This window comes from Malania oleifera, chromosome 8 (genome assembly GCF_029873635.1).
Source record: "Malania oleifera isolate guangnan ecotype guangnan chromosome 8, ASM2987363v1, whole genome shotgun sequence".
Classification (NCBI taxonomy): Eukaryota; Viridiplantae; Streptophyta; class Magnoliopsida; order Santalales; family Ximeniaceae; genus Malania; species Malania oleifera.
Genome location: NC_080424.1, coordinates 90808225 through 90828268, shown reverse-complemented (window position 1 = coordinate 90828268; position 20044 = coordinate 90808225). Strand labels below are relative to the sequence as shown.

Below are 20044 nucleotides of genomic sequence, written 5' to 3'. Positions count from 1 at the left end.
ATTTTTGTCTCCAAACCGTGAGACAAAACCCTAAATTCTCACCTTAACTTTTCAACATTAACTCACTGAAATTCTGATCTATCCCAATTTCCATTCTCTCCTAGATCTCTTCCTATACTCTGGTATGTTTTCCACTGTACTCTATAGTCTATAGAACTTAATAACCTAGGCTCTAATACCAAATTGTAATGACCCAAAATTTCTATCCATTTTTTTAAATTACACTATCAAACTCTATAACATACTCGGTTATCTTGTACATATAGTCATATCATCACGGGCCCAAAAATGAGTGCCGTGGTAACCTATGCATTCCCTATATATTACCTATGCAGCGGAAAATATAAATATCCAAACCAAATCTCAAAATACATAATACCAGAGTACTACAGATCCACCATACAAATATATGTACACCTTTCCCAAAAATCCTAAAATGCTGAGAATCCTACAACTCAGCCCAAAACTCACCCTAGAACTATATGTCGACTCAGCTATATCCTCTATCTCTAAGCCGACCCTCCACATCTCTTTAGGTTACCTGAAATGTTTATAATGCTGGGGTGAAACACCTCTCAGTAAGGAGAAACATGTTATACCAGTGTGTGACATATGAGTTTATACGTAAAACATAATCCTTTATTAAAACTATAAATGAGATATTATGTAAAAGTATTTGTACCATAACCCACATCCATGTCATTTAAAATACAGTAATTCTGAATTAATTATTCAAACATACTTCTATCTCTAATATATAATCTCTATTTTCTGTGTATACTATATATATATATAATTCAGAAAACTTCCCTAGATGACTGTATGTCATGATTTAACCCCTCATGATAGAGTTATGCGGCTTGTAGGTAGGACTAATACTGGTTGGCCTACCAGTGCTAGTCTAACTATATTCATGTATATATCTGTAGAGTATGAAAGGCCTGCTCCACCTGATCCGGACGCCAGGGAACCCTTTACACTACCTGTAGCACAATCGACATTCAATGCCATACTCTATCTGATACATATGGTTGCATTGTCTATACTGTATAACTACAGTACCGTGCTCTATAAACTGCTTTGTTCCATCAGGGTCTGATACTATATAATACTATTTCTATATAATCTCTATCTGTTTTACCAAGATTCTGTATTAGCTGTATTAACCATGACGTTAAAATAATTGTATATCTGTATCATCTGTAATTCTGTATGTCATGGTTCTATACTCTGTATATCATGGTTCTGTAAAACTCTGTATAATCATGGTTCTGTAAAACACTGCATATTCATAATTTTGTAATATACTGTATATTCATGATCATGTAATCTAAATTTCATGGTACTGTGCAAGTTGTATGTCATAATTTTGTATAAATGTGTAAACTATAATTCTGTAAAATACTGTATAGCCATATCTCTGCAAATAAAACTGTATAATCTGTATATTGTAATTTTGTAAAAACTATATAATCATAATTCTATAAATCTGTATAAAATTCGATAATATCTCAGTATTTCTTATGCCACACAATTACATAAAACTCATTAAATATAATTTGTAAAACTGTATAATTTCAATGCTCTGATTTGTTGAAAAATCATACTCTGTAACTCGATCATAATCAAATACTATGCTTACTGGTAAATTTTCTATTTTAACTGGCATAACATATTTCCCTTACCTCACTATCTAAGAACTGCTTATTATTTTCCTGTTCCACGCTTGCAGTATTTGTAATTTCAATGCCTTAAAATTATACACATGTATTTCCCCAATCAATCAACTGAATTTCCTAGAATTATCGTATTCACATTTTTTCGAACCCGCATATTCCTAATTTATCTACTAAGTATCAACCAGACAATTATTATCATTTTTACCTTATTTCTTGGGAAAATACCCGCCGAACCTCTACCTCATGCTTACAGCTTTTACACCATAACTGTGTATTTCACAAAATTCCAAATCCTTAGTTCAACCCCAGAACTATATTCATATTCACATTTCTAGGCCTACACATCCAACAATTTAGATAAACAACCCATAAACACCCAAATTACATTCTTACCTCAATTTTGGAATGGTGTTTGAACTTTCCAAACCAAAATTCTACTCCGCCTACACTATAAATAATCTTCCCAAGAACCCCGTGGTGATTCCTGATCGTCAATTCCGGCTTTAACAGAGCCGGAATTGAAGAAAATTGGAAGGGGGTTCATAGGGTTTGAGAGGAGAGAGAGAGAGAGAGAGAGAGAGAGAGAGAGAGAGAGTGTGTGTGTGTGTGTGTGTGTGTTTAAATTTTTAATTTTCAAATGTTCTCTCGGTTCTTTTATATCCTTAACACTACTAACAAAAGCCGTCATCGGTTTTCTCTTATTCTCAGAAAATCATCGCTGATTTTCTATTAACCGACCCAAAATTTACCGTTTACCATTTACCGTCCTGCGGTTAAACCCTAAAACCGTCGGCGATTTTCTTCCCCCTTCAGAAAACCATCGTCAATTTTCTCCTCTAGCCAAAATTCCATTTTTTCTATTTTATTTTATTTATTATATTTTCCAGGTCTCTACATAATGTATGTTTTTAGATGAAATGTTAATATTGTACTCAATATGCTAGGATATGGTAATTATGGGTGAGCATTGATTTGGATCAAGCCACCAACTTAAACACTTTAATGTTGTGTTTGGGAGCATGAGTTTCAAATCTTAGATTTTGACGGATTTGGATAAATTTAATATAATTTTGTATCATATATTATTCAAATTCACATAGATTCAAATTCAAGATATCTCTATCTCAAATATATGTTAAATTGATTTAATTGATTTTAAAAATTATTAGGATATTAATTCAAGCATATTCTCATACCATAAAATATGAAGAGAAAACTTGTAAATTTTTGTCATCGACCCAAACAAGTATTCATTGTTCAATTTGTTTGAAATTAATTATGAATTGTATCTTCTCTTAACGATAAAATTAATGTTACTTTAAGTTTTATTTACAGCATAATAATAATAAATTTATTGTTATTATTATTATTATTATTACTTTGATTAAAAGTGTCTGAAATCCTTTGAACACTCGACTAATCTATCACTACATTTTTCTACCCTTCTCTGCTTAAATATCAAAATAAAATTTTGAATAAAAAATTATAATTCTCAATATTCGAATCTTTAATGGGGAGAGCATTGATAACATTGAGATTATATTCTTTGAAAAAAATTTAGGTCCTACTATATTTTATATACCTTTGGCTTTGTAAGGCAATGAAGACCAAGAACATACTGGCGATTGTTATTTTTGGAGGCTGACCACTACAATGACTCCTACAACTATATATCCCTTGAAGGGGAGCTGTCAAGTGTCATCACCCCAAAAATTAAAAATGAAAAAAAGAAGCCAAATTCAAACTTGAAAGCGTCGTTTCTCTTGGTTAATTTGCTGGTGACTGGGCGCTCGCTGGTTCGCAAATTCACAACCGCTTTGAATCTAAATTTAGGCCGCCTACGCACCGACATTGCAAGACAAAGCCTAATAGATCAGTGTCTAAAATTGGAGTCTTCTATCTCTTCGATCAAAAACTAACCAGACCATGCATGGACCTCAGAACTCAGAATAACCATCAATCTTCTGTGGTGCCTAAGGAAAATAGCTAAAATGGGAGCCAAAGATCGTTTCATGGCAATTCTTAAAATGGCTTTCAACCTTAACGTACCCATCTGTCTCGTTTCCTCAAGATAACATCTCCCCTCCCAATTTCACCACCTCTAATTATCTCACCCCCCTATAAGCAGCCTTGCGCCTCTTCCAAGGTGGCGCGGCACTGCACCTACCCCTCCCTCCAAACATGCACGCCTCTAGCTCTGGCTGCTTCCTCTTCCTCCTCTTCTCCTTCTTCCTCTCCTCCTCCTTAGCTCTTTCCGACGTCGAAGCCTCCTTCATCACCCGTCGCCAGCTCTTAAACCTCCCTGAAAACGGCGACTTGCCCGACGATTTCGAATACGAGGTTGAGCTCGTTGTCACCTTCCCCAATTCTAGGCTTAAACGAGCCTACATTGCGCTCCAAGCATGGAAGAAAGCTATGTACTCGGATCCGTTAAACACCACCGGCAATTGGGTCGGCCCCAATGTGTGTGCCTACAATGGTGTTTTCTGCGCCCCGGCTCTTGACGACCCGGAACTGAGCGTAGTCGCCGGCGTTGATCTCAACAATGCGGACATTGCCGGGTACCTCCCCGTGGAGCTTGGCCTAATGACCGACCTCGCTCTCTTCCACATTAACTCGAACAGGTTCTGCGGAATCATTCCCAAGAGCTTCTCAAGGCTGACTCTTCTCTACGAGTTTGATGTTAGCAACAACCGCTTCGTGGGGTCCTTCCCCACCGTGGTTCTCTCGTTGCCAGGCCTCAAGTACCTCGATCTTAGGTACAATGATTTTGAAGGCGAGTTGCCGCCGGAACTCTTCAACAAAGATCTTGATGCTCTGTTTTTGAATAACAATCGGTTCACGTCGATCATTCCTGACACTCTCGGCAACTCTCCGGTCTCCGTTATCGTGATTGCCAACAATAGATTTACCGGTTGCATTCCCCACACCATTGGTAACATGGCAAACACATTGCACGAAGCCGTCTTATCGGGCAATAGGCTTTCTGGGTGTTTGCCCACGGAGATTGGGCTGCTTGGAAATGTAACAGTGTTGGACGGAAGCGCCAACTCATTCACTGGAGTTTTGCCAAGGAGCTTCAGCAGCCTCAAACAAATTGAGCATTTGAATATAGCCCACAACGTACTCACTGGGTTTGTTCCCGAGAACGTTTGCCGCTTGCCTAGCTTGTCGAATTTCACATTCTCGTATAACTACTTCAAGGGAGAAGCCCAAGCGTGTGAGCCACCTTCGAGGACGGACATTGTGCTGGATGACGCAAGCAACTGCTTGCCTGATCGGCCGAGGCAGAAGTCGGCGAGGACATGCAACCCGGTGGTGAGCCGACCCGTGGATTGTAGCAGGTCGAAGTGCGGGACACCGTCGTCGTCGTCTCGACCAAATTCGCCACCGAAGAAGACAACTCCGCCAGTACAGAAGCCTTCGTCGCCGAAACCACAGCCACAGCCGTCACCGGTGCCGGAGAAGCACCCATCTCCGCCTCATTCACAGCCTGCCAAGCCTAAGCCAAGTCCTAAACCAGTGCCGAAACCGCCTTCTAGTTCATCTCCAAAGCCATCTCCACAGCCGGTTCCAACCCCTCCGAAAACATCACAACCGCCAAAGGCATCGGTTCGAAGCCCACCGACCTCATCACCTCCAATCCCAGATGACCCAATTAATAATTCTCCAATCGGAAGGGTAAAATCTCCTCCACCACCATCTAAGCCCTCGCCATCATCGCCCCCCATTCGCTCTTCGCCACCCCATCATGGGTCACCCGCAACCCCAGATGACCCAATTGCCAATTCCCCAGTTGGAAAGATTCGCTCTCCTCCCCCGCCGTCCAGGTCCCTTTCAAAACCGCCAACCCGCTCTCCACCACCTCCCGTACATTCTCCTCCGCCACCGGTTCATTCACCACCACCACCAGTTCGATCTCCCCCATCGCCTGTCCATTCACCATCACCTCCGGTTCATTCTCCTCCACCCCCGGTTCACTCCCCACCGCCTCCTGTCCGCTCTCCTCCACCTCCAGTCCATTCTCCGCCTCCTCCGGTACACTCTCCTCCCCCGCCAGTCCACTCACCACCACCACCACCACCAGTTCGATCCTCCCCACCACCTCCAGTCCACTCACCACCACCTCCTGTCCGCTCTCCCCCGCCACCAATTCATTCACCACCACCCCCCGTACACTCACCTCCGCCTCCAGTTCATTCACCACCGCCCCCAGTTCATTCTCCTCCACCACCGGTCCATTCACCACCGCCTCCTGTTCATTCACCACCGCCCCCAGTTCATTCTCCTCCACCACCAGTTCATTCACCTCCGCCCCCAGTCCATTCACCTCCACCGCCAGTCCATTCTCCTCCACCCCCGGTTCATTCCCCGCCGCCTCCTGTCCACTCTCCCCCACCTCCAGTCCATTCTCCACCACCTCCCGTACACTCTCCGCCACCACCAGTTCGATCTCCCCCGCCCCCAGTCCACTCCCCACCTCCGCCACCTGTACACTCCCCACCCCCACCAACCTTCTCACCTCCGCCACCCGTACACTCCCCGCCTCCACCCCCAAGAAGCTCGCCGCCGCCTCCAGCTCCAATTCATTCACCGCCTCCACCTGTATTCTCGTCGCCGCCACCTCCAAGTGCCGACGATTTCGTTCTTCCGCCGACTTTCGGGTCAGAATATGCATCACCGCCCCCACCAGTATTCCAAGGATACTAAAAGATGGACTTTTAACCTCCTTCCCCTACTTTTCATTCTCTTTAATAGTTTTACGTACATTCTTACAACAAAACACCCACTTTTGGTAGTTCTTCATAGCTTTTAATTAATTAAACGAAATGGAATTTTAATGCGCTGGGAAGCCGTCCATTAATCAGCAAAGAGTTACGCAACCGGCAAAAGTGTAAACCTGACAAGCAGCAGAAGTGAGATTGAGTTATGGTAATTTGCAATTCGATCTTGCCTTTTTGTTTCTGTGTTCTCCCTAATTAATTTCTCCTCAATGTATGGAGCAATATGCGAGGGTTAGCCTTTGTATAGCCTTTTGTGCATGCATGCATGCTACTATACTTGCGTATATAATTATTAATTGCGCGCCTCTTAATTAACCATGCAAGCATCCCATATATATATATATATATCTATATATGAGAAGCCCCAAGCAGGCATTACTTCTCACGCTGTTTCGGTTTAATTAAATTAATTATAGTTATGCTTTACATATGCAGATGGGCTGTAATTATCAGCAATAGTTTATGTTAAGGTGCGCAGTACTGCCAGCGTGAATCCTACATGCCCTAATTAGATTGGGATTAGCTTTAGGAAATTACTCTACCTTCCGTTTGTGGTTACGAAATCAAGACTTTAAATATAAATTTATGTAAATTTAGGTAAAAAAATTATATATATTTTTATTAATCTATAAATATAAGACATGAATTTGACATTACCAAACACAACCTTATAATGCCTCGATAGTGAAATTTGATCTGTGGAGGGACTCACTCAATTATTAGTTTTGATTAAACTCAGTGAGAATTGCACACAATTGCATACACTCAATTGAATTTCAATAATAATCTGAAACAAAATATAGAGAACTCTCAGATACAATTCTCTTTTCTCACTGGTTAATGTCTCTCTTTACACCACATTACATTACACACACACACATCTATTTATAGCAATTACTAAAATAGTAGGTGGGAATTAACTTTAACGAAGGTGGGCCGGAAGGTGGAGCAGGTTGCTTGCAACTTAATAATTTCAACATAAATGGTTGGGTTGGTGGATTTGCTACCGACCAAATTTGATAAGTCAAGTTTAATTTTCAACAAAATTCTAGGTGTGCCATGCTCCTAGAGCGGATTCACGTGATTTGGGTTAAGTCTCAGCCTTGTGACTGGGCTAGACATACACCCTTAGCTCTTAATTTTGTAAAGGGTAGTACAACCCTAAACTTATACTTTCAAAAAGAGAAAAGCATAAATTCTAGTTTGCTTTCTACAATTTATATGGCAAGTCATTTTGATTTGATCAAATTTTAAGAGGATTTAAAAAACTTATATGTTTACAAATTTTAAATAGCCTAACAATAAATAATAATAATAATAATAATAATAATAATAATAATAATAATAATAATAATAACAATAATAGTTAAGTGTCCTAACTTCACCAATCTCCCCTTGTAGGTTTGTTATGAACATTAAAATAGAATTCAATATAATCTTTAAATTTTGTAAAAATGTGAATGCAACCTTAATTTCTCAATATATATATATATATATATATATATATTCACGTGAAGCATCTCCTTGTAGCGAAGCAATAACTCTCCCCTGGTACTATCAATCCTAACCTTAATACAAAATCAAAATTTCAGATTGAAAATCATAAAAGAGCACACACATTACATGCCTCATGAATATATAAAATGAGCAAGCTTACTTGGTGTTCAATTGTCTTCAGGTGGGAAAATGGGTCAATGTTCAAGAGGTGCTGCGCAACTTAAGCTAATGTTCATGAGATGTGTCCCTTTAAATTGAATTTGGGTTTAAGGTAATGATTTTGAAAAAAAAAAAAAAAAAAGGACGACACCTTCATTTATTTATTGATAAACTCTCACTTTTGATGCAGGAATACCATAATTACAAGGCAATCAAAAGGAGAAACAAAAGACAAAACTTTAAAAGCCTCCCATAAATTAATATCAACATCCAATCAAAAACAGGGTTATAAGTCTAAGTAAAACAAAATAAAATAAGGACCTACAAAACAAATCTCAGGCACCAAAACAAACAAAAGATAAATAACATAAAGTATAAACCAAAACCAACAGGAAATCAAATTAATCTAAACTTAACCTATTAATTTAACGAATAAAGCGAATTTGACTCAAGTATCTAGCGAGTTACTTGTTTAACCCATAAATATTTTTTAAAAAAAAATATTGAAGAGAAAAATAATAAATAGTTGAAATAAGTGTTTTTATTTTTATTTTTTGACATTTTTAAAAATATGTAAGAGAAAAATGATAAATATGCACTTTTAAAAAAAATTAACTCAAATATTTGTGAAACATTAAAGAAAATTTTAAAATAGTCATAATGCTCGAAGCCAATAGGCCATAATATTATTAATTAGTGATGTCTGATGGTCTATTGAGCCGTCACCAATTTGGATTTGGGTTTTATTGCTCCTCCCCTCTACCCCAACCCAATAAAGAATGTTCCTCCCATGTTAGAAAAAAAATTATTGGACATACAGTTGGGCTTTTATATTGGTATATGAATTTAATTTTAGTATATATATATATATATATATATATATATATATATATGTAGATCCGATGCAAGAAACAGGAATTCAATAAATAGATGTATTGAATTTTGTGGGACACAATAGATGAAAGAGAAATGAATCTAATAAATGCATATCTAATACAATACTTGCTATTTATTTAATTACATAAAAAAATTGCTTGGTTCTTGAAATTATTTTATTTTATTTTATTTTAAACCATGAATTCTAAATTCCCTTAATTTTGAATTAATAAAATATTAATTTAATGTATGATTGATTATTTTTTCCCCTTAATTGGTTGCTATTGGTCTACTTTATTATTTATTAAATTTATATTCTCAAAAAATGTCATTCAAATTTCAACGTTCTAATTAATAGTTGACTTGTCAAATAAAAATTTCAAATTTTATTATATTGAAGTCAATATTTACCCCTATTAATCACCACATAAAGTTTTGTTCAAGGTAGGAATGTAATATGTAATTATTCACTCACGCAAATTGCAATATGAAAAATTTTAATGATATTTTGTTTTCTTACAAAAAAATTCATTTCTCTACTTCACACATACTACTTACAAAAAAATTTCTTCTATTTTTTTATATTTAATTATATACATTTTAATCTATGTTTTTTTTTTTTTTGTCTAATTTCACATGATTTAATCGCTTCTTCTTAGCCATTGCTACATATATTTTTTCTTCCTTTTTAAATCTATATATATTTATTTAAAAGATCTTTTCCCCTTAGCATGTTTGTATATATTTTTAGGAATTACATGCATGAATAGAGTGTAATTTCCTTTTTATTCATTTTTTTTTTTTACATGCTAAAGGGAAAAGATCTTTTTTAGTGGATTTGTTTTTCCTTTCTTGAAATTTGTATAATAGTGCCTGACATGTTTGGATTTGATTGATTAAAAATGTTGACGTAGATCTTGGAGTGTCCTTAAGAAATTTATTAATTGATAAAATTAAAAAAATAAATAAATTTAATAACTTTTTAATTTTTATTAATAATTAAATTAAGTAATAATGGTTTTTTTGTTTACTTTTACATATTTTAATTTATGCTTTTTGTTTAATTTTACATGATTTAATCTCTTCTTCTTAGCAGTGCCACATATACCTATTTATTTTTTGGAATTTCAAGCATGAATAGACAACAATTTTTTAAAAAAAAATAATTTCACTAGATTTTTTTCACTACTTGAATTTTGCATAGTAATAATTGACATGTGTAGACACACCATTTTGTTCGGGGCTTTATGTAACGACCTTCTTATTTTCCATATATTATTTTTTTTCCTGATAAAATAAAAACCAATATAACAATCCAGCAGACCATGATTAACCTGAACCCGTGAGTACGGGGATACATCAAAAAATAGCATGGAAGCCTAAGCAGTAGAAAACATAAAATCATAAATAACTCATAAAACCATTTACACAACACCAACCGTCACAATACCATAGTTGCTACATCCATTGTAAAATAAATAAAACCCAAAAGAGTCTTAGGGTCATTTCCCAAAAAAACCATTTGACCCTACCAAAACACTTACCCTTTAGAAAGGGCAGACCAGCTGTGTCTATCTCAACGGAACTTTATTCGCTCTCCTATCAGGGGCTCTTGAAATGTTCATATAATTCAGGGTGAGACACCTTTCACTAAGGGAAAATAAATTAATACTAGTGTGTGACAACATGAGTTTTTCTGTGTTATATGTGAAACCATACATAAACGTATTTAATAAAATTGTTTGTCATATATGGGAAAACATGTATACTCGTAGCATGGTAGAACATACAGGATTTCCATAAGCGCAAATCATCTCACATATTAAAAATATGAAAACAACCCTGGTAGGTTAGCTGACTATTGTCATGTATTACCCCCACATGACTGGGTTATGTGGCCCGAAGGTTAGACTTGACAATGATTGGCCAACTACTGTCAAGTCAAAAGTACAGTCTGTAAGTCCGATGAGTCTGCCAGACCGGGTACGTACACAAGGGGCGTCCATACTTCTTATAAACCACATCGACTATCCGTCCTCACGCTGCCCCGTACGACAGCATTAACACAATATCATGATGATCATAAACACATAGCAACAGTAACGTGCAAATGCTAGCCTCAACCAAGCCAATCAGGTTCTGATAACATATAACATATAATCAAACTATGATACATGGATATTTCATACTAATAATTGCCGAGTTAATCATCACATCATTTTGCATATATATATATATATATATATATATATATATATATACATCATGAATATCATCGACCCGTACGCCGACATTTATATTTTACCATAGCTCGGTTCTTTCGTAGGCAAAACATATTCATAGCTCGGCCCGTACGCCGACAAAACATATAAAACTCTCAGCTCGTACGCCTGTTTTTCATTATATAAAATAAATTAATATCATTATTATATTCCCAAAAAATAGTAATTCATCATAAATTCTACTCATGCCACACAAAATGGGTATTACGTACATAAAATTATACTTATATTTTCATAAAACAACTAGCTTAGTTTATCTCCTTACATGATTCCTAAAAAGCCCCTAAAAAAAAAAACAGTCTTGCACCTGCAGGGTTCCCCGTTCTACATCCTGAAAATGATATTTCCTAGAACTAAACTTCAGTATTTCTTCGTATATAACATTTCCTATAACTATGGAAAGACCCAATTTTGAATAAAAAAGTCTTACCTTAACTCAGGATGAATTCCAAAGTAGCTCTACCAACGATCTACTCAGATAGTGTAACACCCCGGACCTATCACGTAGGGCCTGGAGTGTTAAGAGAACGACACGTGTCTCCGATACCAATAACACAACGGAAAAAAATAATAAAATAACCTCGAATATAATATACCAGAGTTCTATATTTGTACATCAACGAACTCATAACATATGGTCATGTACTCTATATTAGAAACATGAATAAAATATAAAGAAACATAAAACTAAACATATGTGTTCCAATTCCACTCACAAAACTACCCTGCTCTGGAGCTGCCTAAGCTCGATCACCTGGATAAGCTGAAAAGATTTAACATATGACGGGGTGAGACACTTCTTAGTAAGGAAGAAATAGTTTATAATAGTGTGTGGCTGAAGTGTTTATTATACAATTAAACTATTCATTCAAAGTGTACACACAATTCACAGGTAGCCCAGATATCGTGCCCATAATCACACAAGGTCAGCGTCATTATCATCCATTCGCATATTCATAACTATCAATATTTTACTGTTAGTTCCTGAGAATAGAGAAGTCTACCCACTCATACAAGTAGGTTTCCTCTGCTCTAGTGCTAACACCAGGGCACTCACCTTTCTCAGTAAGCCCTCGGGTTATGTATCCAGCTAAAGTCATCGAAATTAGGGAAGATCACCTGCCCATACAAGTGGCTTCCCTCTACTTTAGTATCCACAAATAATTACCAGAATACTTGCCTTCCTCAGCAAGCTCTCGGGTGGAGTAATCTACTTTACCCAATACTTAATGAATTAATAGTCATACACAGCCAACACAACCGCTTCACAGAATTTCACGCATACACTCATATCATAATCAATCCGCACTGGATCACACAGCATATATGTCCATATAGGACTGGTCCACACAGGACTAATCAAAACACACAACATCAATGTCCACACAGAACTAGTCCACACAGGACTAATCAAATCATGCAAACTACACAGTCCACACAGGACTAAACAATCCACACAGCATCAATGTCCACACAGGATTGGTCCACACAGGACTAGCCAAACCACACAGGTTACAAAACAACCACTCCATTCATAGTAAATAGGTAAACAACCTCCTCATACCACTGCCAATGTTTACCTCCCAATATAAATGTCCATATAACAACCTCCTCATACCACTGCTAACGTTATATGACGGTTATACCAGGTATGATATAACGACCTCCTCATACCACAACCAACACTATATTGCAATTTACATGAACCACAACACAAGTCAGTGGCAAACCAATCATGCCACACATCCACAAATTTTCCACATTATACACAACATCAGTATCCGCAATCAATCAGTATATTCAATCGGTAGCCTTCACAGCCAAACAATATTCGCAGTCTCAATAATTCCTCATTCCTCATTCCACATTAATCACAATCATTTAATTATAAAAAAAAATGGTTTCAACCACACGATTTTTCCCAACATAATTTATCTACCTAAAAAAATTATTTTCAATACCAGCAAGGTTTAGAAAATTATACCTGTATGTATATAAAAATTCATACTCGAACCACTTCGTACCTCTTTGCATACTTGACTCTGCCACTGTAGCTTTCTCCACCCACTTCGTGAAATCCTGAATCTACAAACATGCCATATGTTCGTGGATTCTTTGATTCAGACCCCTCTCAAACCACCTCGCCTTTTGATATTCATTTGGAACCACAGAAAGTGCAAAACGGGATAACTCCAGAAATTTAGCAGCGTACTGCTAAACAATGAGGCACCTCTGAATCAAGTTGAAGAATTCTTCCGCCTTTGCATTTCTGGTGGTGGCGGGAAAATATCGGTCATAGAAAACCTGCTTGAAGCAAACCCAGGTCATTGCTATTGGTACCACTCGCTGTTCCTCTAGTAGTTTCATCGCATGCCACCACCGTTCAATTTCTCCAACTAGCTTGAAAGTGGTGAAGAGGACCTTTTGCTCCTTGGTACAATTCAATACAATAAGAATTTTCTCCATTTCTTGCATCCACATCTCAGCCTTAATTGGATCGGTGCCACCCTTAAAAGATGAGGGTTTCAGATGTGTAAAATTATCAATGGTGCAACCTTGGTGCACCGATGGATAGCTTGTTCCCCCAAAATCCAGTCTCATTTATTCCCTAACCTGACAAGCTATTCCTCGTAATAGCCCAGAGGTGTCAATCTCGTCCCAACTGGAAGCTCCCATCTCGCTTCCTCCTCCTTCATCCACACCCTTGCCTTTAGAATCCATCCCTAAATATACATATACAACAAGGCAATTTAGAATCTCCACATCTTTATATATTTGACATAAACACCATAACGTAAAACTAGATAAATACACATATCCTCAATTTAAGCATCCAACATCCATTTATCCACAATCATAAAAACTTTCAAATTTCAATTCCAAATCTCAGTTTCACAACTTGGAAACATCATCGTCAACGGATTTACTGTGGTTTTCTGAAACTGTGACTGATTCAGAAAATCACAGAAGTCCGTCAAAGGATTTTTGCCTCCAAGCTACGAAACAACCTCGAAGTCTTGTCAATTCCCTAATCTACCCATTCGTACCCTTATTCAATTTAAACCTATACTTTGGTATTAATCCTCCTAAAGTCCACAAGCTTGTTATGCTCTGATAGCAATTGTAACACCCCGGACCCGCCACGTAGGGCCCGAAGTGTTAAGAGAACAAAACGCGTCTCCCATACCAATAACGCAGCGGAAAAAAAAAATTAAAATAACCTCAAATATAATAAACCTGAGTTCTATATTTGTACATCAACAAACCCAAAACATATGGGCATGTACTCTATATTACAAACATGGATAAAATATAAAGAAACATAAACTAAACATATCCATTCCAATTCCACTCACAAAACTACCCCGCCTTGGAGCTATCTAAGCTCGATCACCTGGATAACCTGAAAAGATTTAACATATGAAGGGGTGAGACACTTCTTAGTAAGGAAGAAATAGTTTATAATAGTGTGTGGCTGAAGTGTTTATTATACAATTAAAATATTCACCCAAAGTGTACACACAATCCACTGGTAGCCCAGATATTGTGCCCATAGTCACACAAGGTCAGCGTCATTATCATCCATTCGCATATTCATAACCATCAATATTTTACTGTTAGTTCCCGAGAATAGGGAAGTCTACCTGCCCATACAAGTAGGTTCTCTCTACTTTAGTGCTAACGTCAGGGTACTCACCTTTCTTAGTAAGCCCTCGAGTTATGTATCCAGGTAAAGTCACCGAGAATGGGGAAGATCACCCACCCATACAAGTGGCTTCCCTCTACTATAGTATCCACAGATAATTACCAAAGTACTTGCCTTCCTCAGCAAGCTCTCAGGTGGAGTAATCTACTTTACCCAAAATACCTAATGAATTAATAGTCGTACATAGCCAACACAATCGCTTCATAGAATTTCACGCATACACCCATATCATAATCAATCCACACAAGATCAACACAACTTAACCCAAAATACCTAATGAATTAATAGTCGTACATAGCCAACACAATCGCTTCATAGAATTTCACGCATACACCCATATCATAATCAATCCACACAAGATCAACACAACATATATGTCCACACAGGACTAATCAAAACACACAGCATCAATGTCCACATAGGGCTGGTCCACACAATACTAATCAAATCACGCAGATTACATGGTCCACACAGGACTAATCAGTCCACACAACATCAATGTCCACACATGACTAATCAAATCACGTAGATTAATGGTCCACACAGGACTAATCAAATCACACAGATTACACGGTCCACACAGGACTAGCCAAACCACACAGGTTACAAAACAACCACTCCGTTCATAGTAAATAGGTAAACAACCTCCTCATACCACTTCCAATGTTTACCTCCCAATATAAACATCCATATAACGACCTCCTTATACCACTACCAACGTTATGTGATGGTTATACCAGGTATGATATAACGATCTCCTCATACCACTGCAAACGCTATATCGCAATTTACTTGAACCACAACATAAGTGAACCGAAAACCAATCATGCCACACATCCACAAATTTACCACAGTTGTAGTGATCTTAAAAAAAATTAAAATTTTTTTTAAAATTATTATTTAAAAAAATTAAAATTAAAATTAAAATTTTTTTAAAAAAATTAATTATTATTAATTAAATAATATAATATAAAAATAATATAATATAATAATGATATATATATATATATATATAATAAGAAAAGAAGCTGAGAAGGGCGTCTCTCACGTCTCCGCCTCCTCCGTCTCCTCTCTCCCACTCTCCTTAATTTTTTCTCCAATATTCAGCTGATTGGAAATCCAAAAAGATTGTTGGGCTCTGCTCGCTACCACCGACATTTCTATTGGAGTGGATCTGTCGTGAGAGCGGCGTATGCATATCTCCTAGGGTAAGGTCAAATCTCAAATTTACCTCAATTTCTCTTAAACTATAAGCCCCATTAACGAACGGAAATTGTAAGGAGACTCGTGGGGAGATTCTCTACAATCTAATAAGAGTGGGTTTTCGAATTGGAGTTCCGGGGTACCAATCCTAAATCGGGGGTAAGTTTGATAACTTAGGCTTTTATTAGGCTATTTAGGGTATTCAAAACTTATGGAAATTTTAGGGAAACTTGCTCTAAGAATTATGACGAATAATATGATGAAATTTGAATTTCAAGGTTCAGGGATTTTTGAACGCCTTAGGCATAAGCCAAGGTATTAGCGGGTTTTTTTCAGGAATCAGGTAAAGGGATTAAGTTAAGTCAGGAATTTTATTTAATTTGAACCGATTAAATTAATATATTTATTTATTTATTTATTATTTATTTATTCATTTGGGAATTTAAAGGCTATTTTGAAAACCAACCGTTTGAAATGGTTTTTACAAACGTAGGATATATGGTATGATATTTTTGAATAAAATGAACGGTGAAAAGTTTGTTTATTTATATGACTATGTTAAAATGTGGAAAATTTTGTGGCAGATGACTTAATTTGTATGGATTATTGTATATCTGGTTTTGAGATTTTGAAATACTGAATTGTTTGAGAAATACTGGAATTGTTGAGAAATACTGGAAATGCTTGTGAAAATACTGAAATTATTTATGAAATGCAAGTGTTTGAATTAACAGCCAGTGGTCGGGTATTATTTGATTGGCCAAGGGTCAGAATTATTATTTGACGGCCTAGGGTCGAGTTTTAATTGATGGCTATATGCTGGATTGTATTTTTTGGCCAGGGGGCCAAGTATTTGGAATAATAGGAAATATATGTGAATTAATGTTTTAAATGATGATTTCTATTATCTAAATTGCATGATATGCTTTAGAAACCCTGGGGACCAGTGTAATGTGAGCACGGTACCGTTGCTAGTTAGACCATGTGCACCCACACTACCTAGATAGAAGTGTAGGGGGTCCGACCGACTGCCTGTGTGATGTTGAAGTAAGGGCGTCGAACTTGCAGTTTTGCTGTAGATGCCTGCAAATGTGTTTGCAGAGGATTTTGTTTTTGACTTGTTTGGGTTGATCACCCAGGCTAAGTCCAGCCTTCAGGCCGCACAACCCATGCCATGGGGAAGTAAATGGCGTGTTTGTCACATGGAGTGTCTTATATGCATATCTATTAATTTATGTGAATACGATTAATTAATAAGATAATTTCAAGGGCATACTGAGAAAGGGGAGTGCCTTGGTAGCAGTAATGGTACTAGAGCAGAGGGAAGCTACTTGTATGAGCTGGAAATCTTCCCTATCCTCGGCTAATTGTATGTGTGAATGTAAAATAAGAATGTTTTCATAAATGTGTTTATCTATTTAGTGAACTGGTTATTTTCTGTACACTAAATGCATACTGGCCACACACTGACATTAACTTAGTCTTTCTCTTACTGAGTTGTGCCTCTCCCTTACTTTACAAACTATCTTTTCAAGAAATCCTAAAGATCGGGTCTAGCGGGCTAGAGGAGCCGGGCTAGTGGTGTAAATTTTATGTAGGTAGTGTGTAGATAGAGATTTTATTTTTGTTTAGTTTTATGGGATGTAATTATGTGAAAATGGATATATTTGCATATAAAGATAGTTAGAACTCTAGTAATGTGACTTTGAGGATTTTTATATTTTATTTTCTCTACATATGTGTATTTTATATTTGATGAATAAGGTATCAAGTACACTAACATCACTAAATTAGCACTCCGGGCCCATGTGGCAGGTCGGGGTCGTTACAGGTGGTATCAAGCCTAGGTTTGTAAGGTTCTGCAGACTTTGAGGATTGATAATTACTAGAGTATAGGTTGAGATAAGATAGGGATAGGAGTGGGTAGGTTAAGATGGGTTTTAGTCAGGAAGCTTGGAGGCAAAAATCTATCGACGAACTTCTGTGATTTTCTGAATAAGTCATGAGTTTCAGAAAACCATGGTAAATCCATCAATGGTTTCATTTCTAGGTTGAGGGACTAGAACTTAGGAAATTTAGGTTGGAATATTAGGATGAGTGGGTATGTGTGTGAAGTTAATGTTAGGATGGAGGTTTTTACCTCAATGGTTTTGTGATAGAATTGAAGTATGAATTATTAAATTAGAACTCGTATAATATATCAATTTCATACTATCAGATAGTGCCATTGTATTATTTAATTCAGGTGCAACCCACTTGTTTGTGTCTCGGGGATTTGTTAAATTGTGTGGGTTAGAGGCTCAACAATTACAGACAGAGTTAGTAGTGGGCACACTGACAGGGTCAATGTTAATATGTAGCAAGGTGATCAGGGATTATCTAGTAGAGATTCATGGAAAAGTGCTACTTGCTGGTTTGATGGTCCTTAATATGCATGATTTTGACATTATTTTGGGCATGGACTGGCTAGCATCGAGCTATATGAGCATTGACTGTCGCAGGAAGGAGGTGGTATTCAGACTTCTTGGGGAGTAGGAGTTTGTATTTGTTGGGTTGTGTGTGTGTTCGAAACCACAAATCCTTTTGGGCTATCCAGACAAAGAGGTTACTTTTGGGGGGATGATCTTGCAATGGTGAAGGAAGCGCCAAAGAAGGAACTCAAGTTGGAAGATATCCCAGTGATAAGGGAGTTCTCTAATGTTTTTCCAGAGGATTTACCGGGGTTGCCTCTTGATCGGGAGGTGGAATTTGCAATTGATTTGATCCCAGAGACAGCACCAATCTCCAAAGCCCCATATAGAATGACTCTAGCTAAATTAAAGAAGTTAAAGGAGCAACTATAGGAGCTTCTAGATAGGGGGTTTATCAGACCAAGTGTATCTTCCTGGGGTGCATCGGTGTTGTTTGTGAAGAAGAAGGATGGGTCGATGAGGATGTGCATCGACTATCGAGAGATTAATAAAGTGATAGTGAAGAACAAGTATCCATTACCCCCAATTGATGACCTGTTTGATCATCTTCAAGATACGAAGATTTTTTCTAAAATTGATCTACGATATAGATATCATTAGGTGAAGGTTAAATCAAATGATGTATCGAAGATTGCTTTTCGGACTAGTAATTTACAATGACACATCGCAAAAGGGACTTGGTTGTGTTCTAATGCAGCAAGGGAAAGTCATTGCGTATGCGTATTGCCAGTTGAAAGAGTATGAAAAGAACTATCCTACACGTGACTTGAAGCTAGCAGCAGTTGTATTTGCATTGAAGATCTAGCGACATTACCTTTATGGTATAAGGTGCGAGATTTTTACTGACCATAAGAGTCTCAATTATTTCGTCACCCAGAAGGAGTTGAACATGAGGCAGTGCAGATGGCTCGAGTTGATAAAGGATTATGAATGCACCATTAGCTATCACCCAGGAAAGGCAAATGCGGTAGCTGATGCATTGAGCCGGAAATATGGGGGTACGACAACCTCAACAGTTATGGCTTCACACCAGATCATGATAGAACTAGAGAGATTGGGTGTAGAATTGGTAGAAGGGAATCTTCAGGTGTTCATTTCTATTCTGGTGGTTCAACTGACTTTATGGGAGAGAATCAAAACAACTCAGTTGAAAGATGCAAAGTTGATTGAGATTGTAGAGAAGCTACAAGATAAGCATCACACAAACTTTAATGTGGTTGAGGATGGAGTTCTTAGATTTCACACTTGATTGTGTGTGCCAGATGACACAGAGATAAAGAGGACGATTCTGAGGAAAGTTCATCCCTCTCTCTATATTGTTCACCTAGGTAGCACGAAGATGTATAAAGACTAGCGAGAATCGTTCTAGTGGAGTAACATGAAGAGG

General features: G+C 37.3%; 1 protein-coding gene across 1 annotated transcript; it reads left to right on the top strand.

The window, feature by feature from the left end:
• Nucleotides 1-3860: 3860 nt before the first annotated feature.
• Nucleotides 3861-6389, top strand: LOC131162806 (pollen-specific leucine-rich repeat extensin-like protein 3). Its single transcript, XM_058119405.1, has one exon. The coding sequence runs from the start codon at nt 3861-3863 to the stop codon at nt 6387-6389; it is 2529 nt and encodes an 842-aa protein (XP_057975388.1).
• The last annotated feature ends 13655 nt before the right edge of the window (nt 6390-20044 follow it).